This window comes from Schistocerca cancellata, chromosome 10 (assembly GCF_023864275.1).
Source record: "Schistocerca cancellata isolate TAMUIC-IGC-003103 chromosome 10, iqSchCanc2.1, whole genome shotgun sequence".
Lineage (NCBI taxonomy): Eukaryota > Metazoa > Arthropoda > Insecta > Orthoptera > Acrididae > Schistocerca > Schistocerca cancellata.
The window spans coordinates 170457613-170475960 of NC_064635.1; the positions used below are offsets into that span (position 1 = coordinate 170457613).

Here is an 18348-nt window from a genome sequence, read left to right on the forward strand (position 1 = left end):
CGTTTTGCTTTTGTTGATGTTCATCTTATATCCTCCCTTCAAGACACCATCCATTCTGTTCAACTGCTCTTCCAAGTCCTTTGCTGTCTCTGACAGAATTACAATGTTATCGGCGAACCTCAAAGTTTTTATTTCTTCTCCATGGATTTTAATACCTACACCGAATTTTTCTTTCGTTTCCTTCACTGCTTGCTCAATATACAGATTGAATAACATCGGGGAGAGGCTACAACCCTGCCTCACTCCCTTCCCAACCACTGCTTCCCTTTCATGCCCCTCAACTCTTATAACTGCCATTTGGTTTCTATACAAATTGTAATTAGCCTTCAGCCTTTTTAAATTCCCACATTTTTGCAGTTTCTTCAGTTTTAATCTACAGTTCATAACCAATAGATTGTGGTCAGAGTCCACATCTGCCCCTGGAAATATCTTACAATTTAAAACCTGGTTCCGAAATCTATGTCTTACCATTATATAATCTATCTGATACCTTTTAGTATCTCCAGGGTTCTTCCATGTATACAACCTTCTTTCATGATTCTTGAACCAAGTGTTAGCTATGATTAAGTTATGCTCTGCGCAAAATTCTACCAGGTGGCTTCCTCTTTCATTTCTTACCCCCAATCCACATTCACCTACTACGTTTCCTTCTCTCTCTTTTCCTACTACCGAATTCCAGTCACCCATGACTCTGCCAGGCACTTAATTGTGAATATCAGAGTGTTCAATGAACTACTGTCAAGCTGTCTGTATCGTTCCACTCTCAAATGGCATGCGGGAAAAACGAGCACTTAAATTTTTCTGTGCAAGCTCTGATTTCTCTTATTTTACCGTGATGATCATTTCTCTCTATGTAGGTGAGTGCCAACATAATGTTTTCACAATTGGAGGAGAAAACACCTTGGTTTTAATGACTGTCACTCCACGTATCATGTCTGTGGTACCATCTCCCCTGTTCCGCGACAATACAAAACAAGTCACCCTTCCCTGAACTTTTTCAACATCATCCGTCAGTCCCACCTGACGTGGATCTCTCACCGCATAGCAATACTCCAGAATAGGGTGGACAAGTGTAGTGTAAGTAGTCTCTTTAGTAGATCTGTTGCAACTTTAAGTATTCTGCCAACGAATCGCAGTCTTTGATATGCTCTACCCACAGCATTATCTATGTGATCGTTCCAATTTAGGTTATTTGTAATTGTAATCCTTAAGTATTTAGTCGAATTTACAGCTTTCAGATTTGTGTGACATGTCGCATAATCGAAATTTAGCAGATTTCTTTTAGTACTCATGTGAATAACTTCACACTTTTCTTTATTCAGGGTCAATTTCCAATTTTCGCACCACACAGATATCTTATCTTAGGGTGTCTACGTGGACAAGGAAAAAAAATCCCGGATTTTTCCCAGATTTCCCAGTTAAAAACACACTTTCTCCCAGATGACAGTATATTTTCCCCTATCACTCCTTTGAAAGGTTGTGGTTTTGTATGCGGGCGTACAATTTCCCGGCACTTTAGAAATTAGAAAATCCACCAAACACCGCATGTTACTTTCCGAACCATTGAAACCAAGATTTCGATGCGCTTTTGTAAGCCATTCGTAACTCATGTCACGTGATCTCGCCAGCCGATGACAGAGGATATTCAGAGCATAGGACACGTGATGTAGTCAGCCAATAGCAACATCTGTGTTAAGTAGCGCAGCAAACAGGGAAAGTTAATAGTTTAAATTAATATACATAGTGTTGTTACAAGAAAAGAAAAGCTTTCACATAAAATATTGGTCTCAAGCTGCAAGAGAAGCTAAGCTTCCGCATATACTGTTGATCTTTTTTGCGCGTGTTACACTTTAAGAGATATCATACAAATGTGCCTGTAAAATTTTTAGTAATGACATAAATGTCTGATCTTCAGGGTTCGAGGGTTCGAAATGCTTCTAAATGGCTCATCATCTGACACCTGATTTTTAAATAAGAGTCAAACGCTTTGTGATTTAATAAATTCACGGTCCATTCTTGTACATAGTTCATCTTACGTAAAAGGATATTTACTTCGAAAGTAACACTTTTCAAACCACCAATCGTAATATTTTCCCGCGACCTGTTACAAATAGGTTCGTTTCAGCAGTTGCCGGAGAGCTCAGGTAACAGGCGACACCGCGCTTGGGTAGACATCATGACGTAGGTAGCCCGTATGTACGTACGTGTAAAAGATCATCAATGAAAGATGATACTGCAAGAGCATTGGAATTTCGTGAACCATATTAAAATGTGCACATTTAAAGTGCATACTTAAAGGCACACTCATATGTCCAGATCCCCAATGAAGTACCGTAGACTCCGGCCTGATATTAAGCTTTTAAGTGTGGTTTTCAGGATGTAAATTTTCTTGGAGCACCAGTACTGTATTATATCATGTTTGGTTCTTTATTATGGCTTAATGCCATACGTGCTAGAAAATGAAAACGTGCACTTGAAATGCAGCGAACAGTTGAAACTACCCAGTACTGTGGAATTAAACATTTCGTTTCAGATACATTGACTGCCTCTGTGGAAAAGATTAGCAAAAGTCAAATTTCTTTAGCAAACAGACAAAAATAACTTCATTGTTCCGCAAGGCAATTAATGCTTGACTGTCATAAAGGTGGAAATAAAATAAAATCTGAAACTAATGACATATTTCAGCCTTTAGTAATTATGTGAATGTGTTTTAATTCCGTTGATAGCTCCCGGCCACGAATATCCGTTTTGTTTTCATTTGACGTGAGAGTAAACGAAGGGGAAACAGCAAAATCACTGAACGTAAACACGGGTCACGTGGAGACTACCCACTATAGCTCAGATTGTTCTGCGCATCAAATGGTTCAAACGGCTCTGAGCACTATGGGACTTAACATCTATGGTCATCAGTCCCCTAGAACTTAGAACTACTTAAACCTAACTAACCTAGGGACATCGCACAACACCCAGTCATCACGACTCTGCGCATCAGCCCCGGATCTACGACATTTGCGAACCGGGTCAATACTAAAAAAAATCAAATTTTCAAAATATGTTCATCTTGTAGCGCACATCTTTCTGAAAAGTCTGAAACATAAAATGTATGTATTCGAGGAAATGTAAGACATATTATTTGGTCTTAAGTATGCCCAAGTGCAGTTCCATGCCTCTTCATAAAGCATTTTTCTACTGCACGTCCAAACTATATTCAGGAGAGTGGAAATTGAAATGTCCTGTGGTGCCTCTCCTGCTCCCAGTCGGCCGGTTTGGCAGCCTGCCTCTCTTAAAAAAAAAATCTCGCAATTAATAGCGGATGGGATTATTTGTAATCGAGAGAACAAGAACTCTTCGGAAAATCTTAACTCTTTATTGCCCATTAGTTAAACTTGCTGTTTTGTGTGTCATAAAATTAAATATAGGATATATAAATCCAGTACTGACAAGAGATAAGCAAGAAATTACACATTTCTTCAAACCTTAGCGCCTAGCATTTTTTCCTCTCTAATCTTGCTACAGCTTTACATGGCATGTTTTCCTTTCTGTGAAAGAATCTTTTACCTCATCAAAGTTCGTCAAACGTTTTGCTACATGGAAAATCGAAATGCAGTTATCTAATACTGAAAAAGCTGTTAATACAAATAATACCCAAGACTGGTGTGGTTTCTCGATCTGATTACGTCTATTTTGTCACTGCCTGCTTGATAAAACAAAATAGGCCTTTCTAATATGGCAGCAATTTTATAACACACCAAATAAACGAGACTGTTTTGGCACAAATGGTCATTTTTATAACACGACAGAATATAATCCAATAAGTATCAATATCAAATGCCTATTAGGCCTACTACAAGCAAAAAGCTTTATGTTAGGAAATAGTTTCACGTTTCATTCATATGCACCAGCTTCTCTAGCATGACATCGAAAACTAGTATTATGAAATTTTTATATAAATTTGGAATCGTCTTATTCTTCCATAATTTGTGTGATGTCCTCGTTTCTTCTCCGTCCTCGTTCTAACAAACAATCCTGTCATTACCAATTCTGTAGCTAATGCTGCCACTGTCAAAATTTGTTCGCCGATTAACTTCACTAACCCTGCCAGAATCACTGGTTTAGTTCTCCCGCAATTATTCTCCGGTTAGGCGTTGTTACGTGTTCATACAACACGTTTTCCGCGTCACTTCCATAATAGAACTTAAGCGGCTGGTAGCCGGGGACTGTACTACTGGTCCTTACTAGTGTAGCGATCTGGCCAAACATTTTCTGTCACAACTTCATTTTCTTGGACACACCGAGAAGATAATACATAATCTTTCTCACCTGTTATTCCTGTCAGTCGTTTATTTCCATTCTGATAGTATGAATCTATGGATTTCGCTAGTAATTATAACAACGCTGATCATTCCCACACCAAATCAGCCACATAATCAGACAGCGATTGCCATTCATCCATTCGGCTTTACTCCACTCAGCTCGTATAGCCCCGTTCCCTTTTGTCTGTGGAAAGTTTATTTCTAGATGCGACGAGGATTCTCCTGACAGAGACATCACGTACACTATGCATGCATTCAAAAGTCAGCTTATGATTCATTCAGAAATCAACTTAAAATGTGTTCAAATACCAACAGAGAAGCGTTTCAAAATCATATGACTAATTGATAGGCAAATGTGCGCTGGACGCTAGGTGCTTTGTGAAATAAGTTTTTTTCCCCTCAAGAATATGAATTAGGTGCCCCCTTTTCCCGGAAGTATCTAGCTGCTTGCTGCGACTGCTTGCACACCCAACAGCCACATTCCAGTTGACAGAAGCGGGAGAATCTACTACTCAAACGTGACTCTACTGCGCATGCGCATGAGCCCGCGCGTTAACTGCGAAAACAAATCGAATGTAAACAATTGCGACTTCACGCTCATTGGAGGCAATTTGTTGTTATGAAGCACTACATAGTCTTCCTAAAGCCTTTGACACATTTTCAATCGGCAGACGCTTGCATGAGCACTTGTGTCGTCGTTGTATATGGCGCATTTCCTTTGCAATTTAAGTTATTTTCGTTTTTTTCTCTCGTTTATGTTTTATTGTTGACGTATTATTCCGCAGTAGTGGGATACAGTAATATCCTTTGTTAGTATGTCGGTTCTTACTAGTCAAAATTACAAAAATTTAACTGAAAACTAAAAGAATTAAAAATTCCCGGAATTCTAAAAATATCCCGGGTTTTTCCCGGTTTTCTCCCGGATGAAAAAAATCCCGGGTTTTTCCCGGATCTCCTGGTTGTCCCGGGTTGTAGACACCCTGTATCTAAATCATTTTGCAATTTGTTTTGGTCATCTGGAGACTTTACAAGATGGTAAATGACAGCATCATCTGCAAATAATCTAAGAGGGCTACTCACATTGTCTCCTGTGTTGTTAATGTAGATCAGGAACAACAGAGGGCCTATAACACTTCCTTGGGGAATGCCGGATACTACTTCTGTTTTACTTGATGACTTTATGCCTATTACTACGGACTGTGACCTTTCTGACACAGCTGAGGTGACATTCCATAGGCACACAGTTTGGTTAGAAGGTGCTGGTGAGGAACGGTGTCAAAGGCCTTCTGGAAATCTAAAAATATGGAATCAATTTTACACCCCCTGCGGATAGCACTCATTACTTCATGAATATACAGAGCTACTTGTGTTTCACAAGAACAATGTTTCCTGAATCCATTCTGACTAGGTATCAATAAATCATTTTCTTCGAGCTAATTCATAATGTTCGAACACAGTATATGTTCCAAAACCCTGCTGCAAATAGATGTTAGCGATATGAGCCTGCAATTCGGTGGTCACTCTTATTTCCCTGGTTCGGTATTGGTGTGACTTGAGCAATTTTCCAGTCTTTAGGTATGGAACTTTCTGTGGCGAGTGGTTGTATATAATTGCTAAATATGGACCTATTGCATCAGCATACTCTGAAAGGAACCTGACTGGCATACAATCTGGACCAGAAGCCTTACCCTTATTAAGAAATTTAAGCTGCTTTACTACACTGAGGATATCTACTTCTATGTTCCTCATCTTGGTAGTTGTTCTTGATTGGAATTCGGGAATATTTACTGTGTCTTCTTTGGTGAAGGAGTTTCAGAAAACCGTGTTCAATAACTCTGCTCTAGTGTCACTATTATCAGTGAATTCATCACTGTTATCGCGCAGTGAAGGTATTGATTGCGTCTTGCCACTGGTGTGCTTTATATATGATCAGAATATCTTCGGGTTTTCTGCCAGATTCTGAGGCAGAGCTTTGTTGTGGAAATTATTAAAAGTATCTCACATTGAAGCACACGCTATATTTCAAACTTCTGCAAAACATTGCCAATCTTGGGGATTTTGCGTTGTTTTAAATTTGGCATGCCTTTTTTTTTGTTGCTTCTGTAATAGCGATCTGACCCGTTCTGTGAACCATGGGGGATCAGTACCAAATTTAAAACAACTTTGCCAATCTTGGTGATTTTGCGTTGTTTTAAATTTGGCATGCTTTTATTGTTGCTTCTGCAACAGCAATCTGACCCGTTCTGTGAACCATGGGGGTCAGTACCATCACTTATTAATTTATGTGGTATATATCTCTCAATTGCCGTTGATACTATCTCTTTGAAATCATTCCACATCTTTTCTATGTTTACGTGATCAGATCCGAAGGAATCGAGACTGTCTCTTAAAAAGTTTCCCGACTTGGTAGAGCACAAGTGCCCTGTTCGTCTCAAGTTGCTACCTCAAATTGTCCTACAAAATCTACGTAAGCTACAGCGCATGCGCATTGAGTGAGTTTTTCAACATTCTCGCACTCTCTTCGCAGAAACCATTTGTTATTGAGAAAAAAATGAATAGGACATTTTCTTATAGTAAATTTAAAATAGTTTAATTTTGTTCTGAGACACTTTTTCCTGGAGGGTGCGGTTTTCGAGTTATACAAGAAAAACGTACAAGAGTGATATTAAATGTGTTCTATCTCGGAAACCATTTGGAATAGGCATACGTCCACACAGCTTTTGTTCAGAATCACTAACATTATCACCCCTCAAAGCATGTACCTTTCCTCCTGCCTCACCCTATATTTGTTCAGCAAGGGTGACAGGATACAAATTTCAGAATATCTCAGCAGTTAGCATCAAATGTTTGGTGATGAGGACGAAGATGTGAAGAACAAATGGAAAAAATTCAAAGGCATTGTTCAATATGTCCTAAACAAGTATGTTACGAGTGAGGCTTTAAGCGATGGGAAACATCCACCATGGGTTTTAATAGCCGTGTTAGAAAGGTGCTACGTAAACAAAGAGCATTTCATTTCAGATTCAAGAGGAGTAAAAACCTAGCTGACAAACAAAAGCTGAATGAAGCAAAAATGAGCCTAAGGAGAGCAATGAGAGAAGCGTTCAATGATTTTTCGTAAGATGTTGTCAACTGACCTGAGTAAAAACCCTACGAGATTTTGGTCATATGTGAAATCAGTAAGTGGGTCAAAATCATCTATTGATTCTCTCAGCGACCACACTGGCACCAAAATGGAAGGTAACACAAAGAAGGCCAAAATACTGGATTCAGTCTTCCGAAGTTGTTTCACTGCGGAAGATCGTAACACTGTCCCTCCTTTCAATCATTGTACGAACGTTGAAATGGCAGATGGCAGATACTGAGATAACCAATTGCAGAATTGAAAAGCAGCTACAATTGCTTAGTAGTGGAATGGTGTCAGGACCAAATGAGATACCTATAAGATTCTATAAAGATTATGTCAAAGAACTTGCTCCCCTTCTAACGGTGATTTATCGTAGATTGCTTGAGCAGGGAAAGGTACCTAACGATTGGAAAAAAGTTTTGTTTTTAATAAATGCTGTAAGACAGATCCACCCAATGACAGATCTATATTGTTGACATCAATCTGTTGTAAAATTATGGAACATGTTTTATGCTCAATAATTATGACGTTTTTGGAAAACGAACATCTTCTGTACAAAAATCAACATGGATTCCACAAACAGAGATCCTGCGAAACTCAGCTTGCTCTGTTCCTCCATGAGATCCACAGCGCAGTCGACAATGGCGCTCAGGCTGATACCATGTTCCTTGATTTCAGTAAGGCATTTGACACCGTCCCACATTGCCGTTTAATGAAAAAAATACGAGCTTAGGGAGTATCAGAGCAGACATGCGATTGGATTCAAGACTTTCTTGCAGATAGAACTTAACATGTCGCTCTTAATGGAACAAAATCGACAGATATATAGGTAATATCTGGAGTACCACAGGGAAGTACGAAAGGACCATTGCTGTTTACCAAATATACAAATGATCTAGTAGAAAGTGTCGGTTGCTTTTTAAGGCTATTCGCAGATGACGCAGTTGTCTATAGCAAAGTAGCAATGCCACAAGATAATAACAATTTTCAAAATGACCTGCAGAGAACTGATGAATTGTGCAGGCTCTGGCAGTTGATCCTGAAGATAAATAAATATAACATATTGCGCATACATAGGAAAAAATCAACTACTGTACAGCTAAATTATTGATGACAAACAGCTGGAGACAGTGTCTGCCATAAAATATCCGTGCGTAACTGTCCAGAGCGATCTTAAGTGGAATTACCACATAAAAACAGATAGCGGTAAAAACAGAGACCAGCCTCACTTCATCAGAAGAATCTTAAGGAAATGTAACTCATCCACGAAAAAAGTGGCTTATAAGGCACTTGTTTGCCCGATTCTTGAATACTGTTCATCTATCCGTGATTCCTATCAGATTGGACTGGTAGAGGAGATAGAGAAGATCAAACGAAGAGAGGTGCGTTTCATCATGGGATTGTTTGGCTGGCGAGAGAGCTAAACAAACTCCACTGGCAGATGTTAAAAGAGAGGCATTGTGCATCATGGATTGATTTACTATAGAAATTTTGGGACAGCACTTTTCAGGAGGAGTCAGACAACAAATTACTTCCCTCCCCCCCTCCCCCCTCCCCCAAATACATCTCGCATATTGACCACAAGGAGAAAATTCAAGACATTAGAGCCAATACAGAGGCTTACCAGCAATCATTCTTCACATGCAGTATTCGTGAGTGGAACGGGGTTGGAGGGATTAGATAGTGGTGCCAAAGTACCATCCCACACACACCATTACGTAGCTTGTGGAGTATGATGTAGATATGGATGTAGATAGGAGATGGAGAATGAAGAATGAAGAAAGAAGAGGGACTGTTCTGATGTCAGGCTACTGAAAATTCAGCACACATTCCCAGAAATATCCCAGACGTGTTCCCCACATGAGGGGAAAATGAGCAGCATGAGGACAGACATGCAACACAGAAGGGAAAAGATGCTGCAAAGGCTGGGCCCCCATGGTAGCCAAGCATGAGCTCACCAAAGAGTGCTGAGCCCTGGGGGGTTCAGGTATGTGGGTCATTATACTCGGCTACTCACAAATTTTCTTACTTACTGTATATAACTTATTATTCTGAACCATGGCCCATATCACAATGCTTCATGTACTGTTGGTGTGTTTAACATCTGCTACTGCATGTTGAGCTACTGGTTAACATCCATCCCCACTGTAATGTTACACATTCAGATGCACTAGTCATATGTCTAGGGTTGGCACTGAGGAGATGTGAGTAAGCTTATTTGGCTGAGTGCAAGTCAGCAGTGTGAGGAGGCCACTCAGCTGCTCCAGGTGAGCTCAGGTAAAAAGGCAGTCAGTGAGTGCTCAGATATGGAAAATTTGGACAGTGATTGCTCGTATTGCCGGAGTGCAGGAGATGTACCAGTAGCCGTGGTGTTTAAGGCAGTCAGAAATATGGCTACTTACAACTCACAGAAATTCAATAATAAATCACAGTTCCATAGTCAGGCACAGCTGAGTACATATGCAGTCTCAGAAAAGTGAAGCACACCCAATGAAACAATAACATATCTTAAAACCTACAAAAGTGAATAATTTATAGTTACCAAATATCTACACAATGAAACTCAAAACTAACCATTTTTAAAATGATTTGTGTGATTTCAACAGTGTCTCAGATCGTAGCATAGCACTTTAGCTATGATCCCTGAAAGCTTAGCATCTGTACGTATTTTATTTATTGATGTATTATGTTTTTATATCTTTTTCATTATGAAAACGTCTGTCAGAACATTGTGTTCTGCACAATAGCACAGCAATTGAATGCAGCATGAATGGCAAATGTTTTGTCATATTTGTGTAGTTATTTAATAAGTATTTTACTACTCTTGCCAGTAACTTAATTTAAATGTTGATTATAGTTGATACAAAAACCACTGTAACTTAAAAGTGATCACTTGCATGTATTCGCTGACACCATAACTGAAAATAGTGCCAGAAGATGCTTCTGTTAAGATGGCCTAAGGAATTGTTTAATTGATATTTTACTGTTATTTAATGTGAACACACATGTGCAAGAATTCTGGCTTGTTCATTTGTTGTTGTTGTTGTGGTCTTCAGTCCTAAGACTGGCTTGATGCAGCTCTCCATGCTACTCTATCCTGTGCAAGCTTCTTCATCTCGCAGTGCCTACTGCAACCTACATCCTTCTGTATCTGTTTAGTGTATTCATCTCTTGGTCTCCCTCTATGATTTTTACCTTCCACACTGCCCTCCAATACTACGTTGGTGATCCCTTGATGCCTCAGTCATTTATGAATGAACTATTATTTGTACTTATTTTAAATGGTCTGATTGTGGCCAAATATTTGTGACATTCTCTTTATTAAAAATTGTTACAATTTATTATTTTAGAACTGAAAGTGGTCAAGTTCAGTCACGCCTACAGAACACAAGAATAATGTATTTTTGGTGAATGTGGCCTTCAGCCAATGAGAATTAGCTAGTGGCAGTACAGTGCTGGAATCGAGTGAAGATGGGCACTTTTTGAGTGGTGCTCTCAAGGGAGCAATTAAGGACTTTTACATTGAGATGTGGAAGAAGGCTGACCTGCCTGAGGTACCATATGGTACTGTTGTGTAGTTGATAAATTCTGGGCTACAAATGTCTGCTAGACTACTTTAACTTTCAATGGGACTTTAACTTTCATGAAGTTTAGGTGCAGGGCGTGACAGAAGATCTAAATGGTGGCCCCTGCAAATTTATTTAGCCATTCTTTTAAACAGAGCTATGCATAGACCAATTACCTCATTACTGATTTTTTTTTCAAAATTTAAAAAACATTTTCATGTGACAATGTCAGCACTGTAAGTGTTACAACTGTAAGTGTTGCAAGTAGCAGTTATGGCTGAAGAATAGCAGGCTCCTTACTTAGCTTGCATTTATCGCGAATCTCTTGCCCAACGCAAAGTCCCGAGCAACTGGAAAAAAGCGCAGGTCATGCCTGTATATAAGAAGGGTAGAAGGACGGATCCTCAAAATTACATACCAATATCCTTAACATCGGTTTGTTGCAGGATTCTCAAACATATTCTCAGATCGAATATAATGAATTTCCTTGAGACAGAGAAGTTGCTGTCCATGCATCACCACGGCTTTAGAAAGTATCGCTCCTGTGAAATGCAACTCGCCCTTTTTTCACAAGATATCTTGCGAACCATGGATGAAGGGTATCAGACAGATGCCATATTCCTTGACTTCCAGAAAGCGTTTGACTCGGTGCCCCACTGCAGACTCCTAACTAAGGTACAAGCATATGGGATTGGTTCCCAAGTATGTGAGTGGCTCAAAGACTTCTTAAGTAATAGAACCCAGTACGTTGTCCTCGATGGTGAGTGTTCATTGGAGGTGAGGGTATCATCTGGAGTGGCCCAGGGAAGTGTGGTAGGTCCGCTGTTGTTTTCTATCTACATAAATGATCTTTTGGATAGGGCGGATAGCAATGTGTGCCTGTTTACTGATGATGCCGTGGTGTACGGGAAGGTGTCGTTGTTGAGTGACTGTAGGAGGATACAAGATGACTTGGACAGGATTTCTGATTGGTGTAAAGAATGTCTGCTAACTCTAAATATAGATAAATGTAAATTAATGCAGATGAATAGGAAAAAGAATCCTGTAATGTTTGAATATTCCATTAGTAGTGTAGCGCTTGACACAGTCACGTCGATTAAATATTTGGGCATAACCTTGCAGAGCTATATGAAGTGGGACAAGCATGTAATGGCAGTTGTGGGGAAGGCGGATAGTCGTCTTGGGTTCATTGGTAGAATTTTGGGAAGATGTGGTTCATCTGTAAAGGAGACCGCTTATACAACACTAATACGACCTATTCTTGAGTACTACTCGAGCGTTTGGGATCCCTATCAGGTCAGATTGAGGGAGGACATAGAAGCAATTCAGAGGCGGGCTGCTAGATTTGTTACTGGTAGGTTTGATCATCACGCGAGTGTTACGGAAATGCTTCAGGAACTCGGGTGGGAGTCTCTAGAGGAAAGGAGGCGTTCTTTCCGTGAATCGCTACTGAGCAAATTTAGAGAACCAGCATTTATTTGAGGCTGACTGCAGTACAATTTTACTGCCGTCAACTTAAATTTCGCAGAAAGACCACAAAGATAAGATAAGAGAGATTAGGGCTTGTACAGGGGCATATAGGCAGTCATTTTTCCCTCGTTCTGTTTGGGAGTGGAACAGGGAAAGAAGATGCTAGTTGTGGTACGAGGTAACCTCTGCCACACACCATATGGTGGATTGTGAAGTATGTATGTAGATGTAGATGTAGATGTAGATGTAGGTGTTGGGATATGCCTATTTCTGCACATGTCAACAGCTTGTGCTTCACAAACAATAAAGTCACTTCTAAACACTCACAGTCATGCTGGAGGATAGTTGTTTGGTCTCTTTATACCCCAAACCCACCAACCGATACACACATTCTACTTTTTTTTTTCTTTGCCTTTCAAATAAGTGTGTCGTGTTGCAGAGATTAACAATTGAGGACAGTTTAAAAGAAATGTGAGCACACTTGATCCCTCATGAGAAACGTCAATGTTATAAAAAGTGTATGCAAAATGATACTTTTTCACGGGTGGGCAAACATTCATTTCTTATTATGTAGTGATGAATGTATTCGTCAGTGAGTGTCCACTGTTTGCCAGGTGGACAGGAAGTATGTGAGCTGCCCATATCAAGACATGACTTTTCCATACTGCAAAACTTTATTCATCAGGCAAGGTGATTAGAGGGTAACGACTTAGTGCAGTCCAAGTTTACTTACGTTTTCTCTTGTCTCAAGAGATGAACAATTTTATCAAAGCTTGGTGTGAGCTATTTTAAAGTGTGCCTTCTCCCCAACTTTGCGGAAAAGAAATATTAATTATATTGAAGCTGGAAAATGTTGCCATATCATAAATTTTGTACAACTGGGGTTCAAACGGAAAGAAAAATAAATGTAGACATTAGTCAATTGCAGGAATGCTTGCTGTTGGTTGAACAGGAGCCTATGGCTGAGTGAGAGTGTCGCAGCAGAAAAGCACGTGGAAATCACAGATACTGATCAACAGCATTCATCAAATCGTGTGCATACGTGCGTATTGCCATATTTTCAGCTGCGCTGTTTATAATGTTAAGCTGCAAACACAGTGCACAAAATCAAAAATTTATGATACAAAAAAAACTGTACAATACCTTTCTGCTGCACTGTGATTATGTGTCAACTTAGCTTCATCCTTGAGCTCCTGAAAGAAGGATGGAGAACATCTGTAATAATAATAAATAATAATAATAACAATAATAATAACAATAATCACAACAACACCTGTGTGGAGTTACCATTTTGCCATCACGCATGTCCCCAGATAGAAGATTGAGAAATATTGATCAGGTATGGAGGGTGGCAACTGCACATCAATTAATGAACAGAAATAGTATGAACATGTAAGACAATTATTAATGTCATGTTTACAGGCCAATTACGGAATGAAGTTGTCTCAGAAGCTTGGTGATTACATGCTGAACTAAAGTACCAATGGTACAGTGGGTGAATATAGGATATAGGTCAGATCCAGGATCCACTCCCCCCCCCACAAACACACCTCTGACAATGCTGGTTAATCTGCAAAACAGCAAGCTGCAATGCACTGCATCACTGTACATATTAAACTGTTGGTCCCCAAATAGCTGCATATCAAATGTCTGAGAAAGGCAATCATCATATCAATGAACCATTGTAGTTGTAAGACCAACCTTCTAGTAGGCAGCAAACAATATAAATGTGCTCTCTGTGTTAATAATTTCTTTAGCAATGAGTAACAATGGCTTTAATACCTCCTAAGTATTAAAAAGCACGTTCAGCAAATGCTGAAAGTGTAGCACGATGCCAGAGTCATTTACAGTTTGTGTTCACAGTGCAGCTGGATGTGCCTCCTAATGAAAAAGTCAGCCAAAAATTATCAACTGTGAAACGATAAATTCTCTAGAATATTGATTACAAAGATAACAATGACAACTCTATGTTTTGAAACTGTGGTGTCACCGCCAGACACCACACTTGCTACGTGGTAGCCTTTAAATCGGCCGCGGTCCATTAGTACACGTCGGACCCGCGTGTCGCCACTATCAGTGATTGCAGACCGAGCACTACCACACGGCAGGTCTAGTCTAGAGAGACTTCCTAGCACTCGCCCCAGTTGTACAGCCGACTTTGCTAGCGATGGTTCACTGACTTCATACGCTCTCATTTGCCTAGACAACAGTTTAGCATAGCCTTCAGCTATGTCATTTGCTACAACCTAGCAAGGTGCCATATTCAGTTACTATGTCTTCTGAACAGATAATATTGTGACTCAAGTACTGTCAAGAGCGACGTTCATCATTAATGGATTAAAGTTAAGTATCAAACTAATTATGTCTGCTTTCTGAATTCTAATTCCTTGTCATGTTCCAGACCTCACGTCAGTGTAGTTCTTCCCTCCTCACTCCAGCCTGCATGAGCTAAAATGCGTGCATTCCGGCCTCCACTAGTAACACGGTGTTGGCTCTTCTACCAACACAACAGAAACCATACCACCGGACAATGAAACATGCTTTTTCCTAGCATTAAGGGCCACTGTGATGGCCAGCACTCCATGTTCAAGAGCCTTTGTACTGAGAATTATACAGTTGCTGCAGTATCGATGGCATCTTCATTGACCACACCTGGTGTACCATGAGCTGCTCTCAGCTATGCAAGAGAGAGAGCACTTTCAAACATGCCATCAGGGCGAGCTCACTGTTCGTCACTTGCTGTTCTCCATTGGGTGGCGCCAAGCATACTTGCCACCAGAGCTAATGTGATCTAACTGCATGCAACACTGATTGGTCATCTTTTTAAGCAACCACGCTCAGCGTTTCACCCTGAGGTTTAGTGCATTGACAGACTTATCAACATTAGTACAAAAGACTGCAGTGAGAGCAATAAGTCAACCTAGCATGACACTACTTAACATTACTGTGTGTCAGAGACTTAAGTAAGTGTATCAGCATTCAAGAATATTTGTTACAATCAAGAACTTTATTCTCTCTGTATGTAGCATAGCACCACAGAAGAACCTACAACAATTAAAGTTACATATATCTCAACTCCTAATGTACACAGTGGAAATAAACATACTGCTTTACATACTTTTCTTTTAACAGTAACACATTTTGCATTTCTTTATCAAATTTTCATTACTTTCTTATGGTTGGTAACGAAAAATAAATGTATATTATTCACAAAAATCATAATTCTGTATTTGCTTGTGTGGTAATTAATATATCCATTTGATAAAAAAAATAATGATATGAATATAATAGAGGGAAACATTCCACATGGGAAAAATATATCTAAAAAGAAAGATGATGAGACTTACCAAACAAAAGCGCTGGCAGGTCGATAGACACACAAACAAACACAAACATACACACAAAATTCTAGCTTTCGCAACCAATGGTTGCCTCGTCAGGAAAGAGGGAAGGAGAGGGAAAGATGAAAGGATTTGGGTTTAAATCCTTTCGTCTTTCCCTCTCCTTCCTGATGAGGCAACCGTTGGTTGCGAAAGCTAGAATTTTGTGTGTATGTTTGAAATAATTTTTTTTTAAAAAAGGTTGCAAAAATCAAATTCGTACCACCAACTTTGCTATTACAAGACTTTTACACTATACTCTCAGCTACTGATGACTCTGTTACGGTTTTTGAAATGTTTTGCACTCATCAGTTCTTGAAAATCATCAAATCTTGAGCAACTTGTACTGTCTCCTTGTAAGATCAACACTGATCTGCAGAGAGTGCCATTTATACAGTAGTCTCTAATTATTCTAGCACTGATAAAAGGTAATAACCCCAAAGAACTGGCAAATATGCTCAATTCACTACAAAGTAAAATATCATCATTACAACAAACCAGATTTACACATGAAGAAACACCAGATTCAGATAATTATAGTATGTGCAAAGAGAAACCAGTAAAAACCTCACTAGGTACTACATTCATCATTAACAGATTCAGTGCTAAATTTTTCACTACCTTCAGGAAGATTCTCTCTTCTCACAGTTCAGTATGGGAATAAGAGGTACACATTAATTAATGCATATGCATCAACCAATAATGCCAAAAAAATAACTCAGAGAAATTACAGTAGTTCTGGGAACACTGGTACAAAGTTAGATAAAGTACCATGTAAACATTTTATTAGGAGATTTTAATGCACAGACTGGTTAAGAAAATGTATTCGGAAAAATTATTTGCAATGATTCTGTTTGCACATAAATGTATATAACTATAAAAGACTCATACATCTGTGAGAAAATTTTCACATGAAAATAGTGCTAACAAAATTCATAAAATTACCTAAAAACATGATCAACCAATAACATGATTAAAGAATTTCAGGTAGATCATGTTGCAACAACTGAGTGGAATTCCAAAGGGATAATGAAAGTGAAAAATAAAATAAAAGATTCAATAAAGAAACTGATCATTTTTGGCAACAAAAGTAAGCAAACACTCCTATAATTAGGGTATCTACAGCTAAAATAATTATGCATAATGAAAGGAACAATCAAACAAATTAAAACATATTGAGATGTTGAAATGCTGGTTAAAACTGTCTGAGAGTCCAATTTGCCACATTAGCTGTTTTATTGCACTTGCTCACTTGCTCAGAGACTGGTACCATGCACTTACATCCTCAGGTGTTCTTAAGGTCTAATTGTCCCATATTATTTAAAATGCATTAAGCAATTTAGTTGACATGGGACATTACAGTGTTCCTTTCGGTATATACAGGGTGATTCATGGAGATACAGGGTGTTTCAAAAATGACCGGTATACACTCCTGGAAATTGAAATAAGAACACCGTGAATTCATTGTCCCAGGAAGGGGAAACTTTATTGACACATTCCTGGGGTCAGATACATCACATGATCACACTGACAGAACCACAGGCACATAGACACAGGCAACAGAGCATGCACAATGTCGGCACTAGTACAGTGTATATCCACCTTTTGCAGCAATGCAGGCTGCTATTCTCCCATGGAGACGATCGTAGAGATGCTGGATGTAGTCCTGTGGAAAGGCTTGCCATGCCATTTCCACCTGGTGCCTCAGTTGGACCAGCGTTCGTGCTGGACGTGCAGACAGCGTGAGACGACGCTTCATCCAGTCCCAAACATGCTCAATGGGGGACAGATCCGGAGATCTTGCTGGCCAGGGTAGTTGACTTACACCTTCTAGAGCACGTTGGGTGGCACGGGATACATGCGGACGTGCATTGTCCTGTTGGAACAGCAAGTTCCCTTGCCGGTCTAGGAATGGTAGAACGATGGGTTCGATGACGGTTTGGATGTACCGTGCACTATTCAGTGTCCCCTCGACGATCACCAGTGGTGTACGGCCAGTGTAGGAGATCGCTCCCCACACCATGATGCCGGGTGTTGGCCCTGTGTGCCTCGGTCGTATGCAGTCCTGATTGTGGCGCTCACCTGCACGGCGCCAAACACGCATACGACCATCATTGGCACCAAGGCAGAAGCGACTCTCATCGCTGAAGACGACACGTCTCCATTCGTCCCTCCATTCACGCCTGTCGCGACACTACTGGAGGCGGGCTGCACGATGTTGGGGCGTGAGCGGAAGACGGCCTAACGGTGTGCGGGACCGTAGCCCAGCTTCATGGAGACGGTTGCGAATGGTCCTCACCGATACCCCAGGAGCAACAGTGTCCCTAATTTGCTGGGAAGTGGCGGTGCGGTCCCCTACGGCACTGCGTAGGATCCTACGGTCTTGGCGTGCATCCGTGCGTCGCTGCGGTCCGGTCCCAGGTCGACGGGCACGTGCACCTTCCGCCGACCACTGGCGACAACATCGATGTACTGTGGAGACCTCACGCCCC

General features: G+C 40.2%; 1 protein-coding gene across 2 annotated transcripts in view; it reads right to left on the reverse strand.

Annotated features, from left to right (window-relative positions):
* LOC126106719 (uncharacterized) overlaps window positions 1–18348 on the reverse strand; it is a 150120-nt gene that overhangs the window by 62048 nt on the left and 69724 nt on the right. For both annotated transcript variants that reach the window (XM_049913099.1, XM_049913100.1), the window contains one exon: window positions 13620–13669. In XM_049913099.1, the coding sequence (XP_049769056.1) occupies window positions 13620–13669 (50 nt within the window). The remainder of the gene's footprint in view (window positions 1–13619; window positions 13670–18348) is intronic.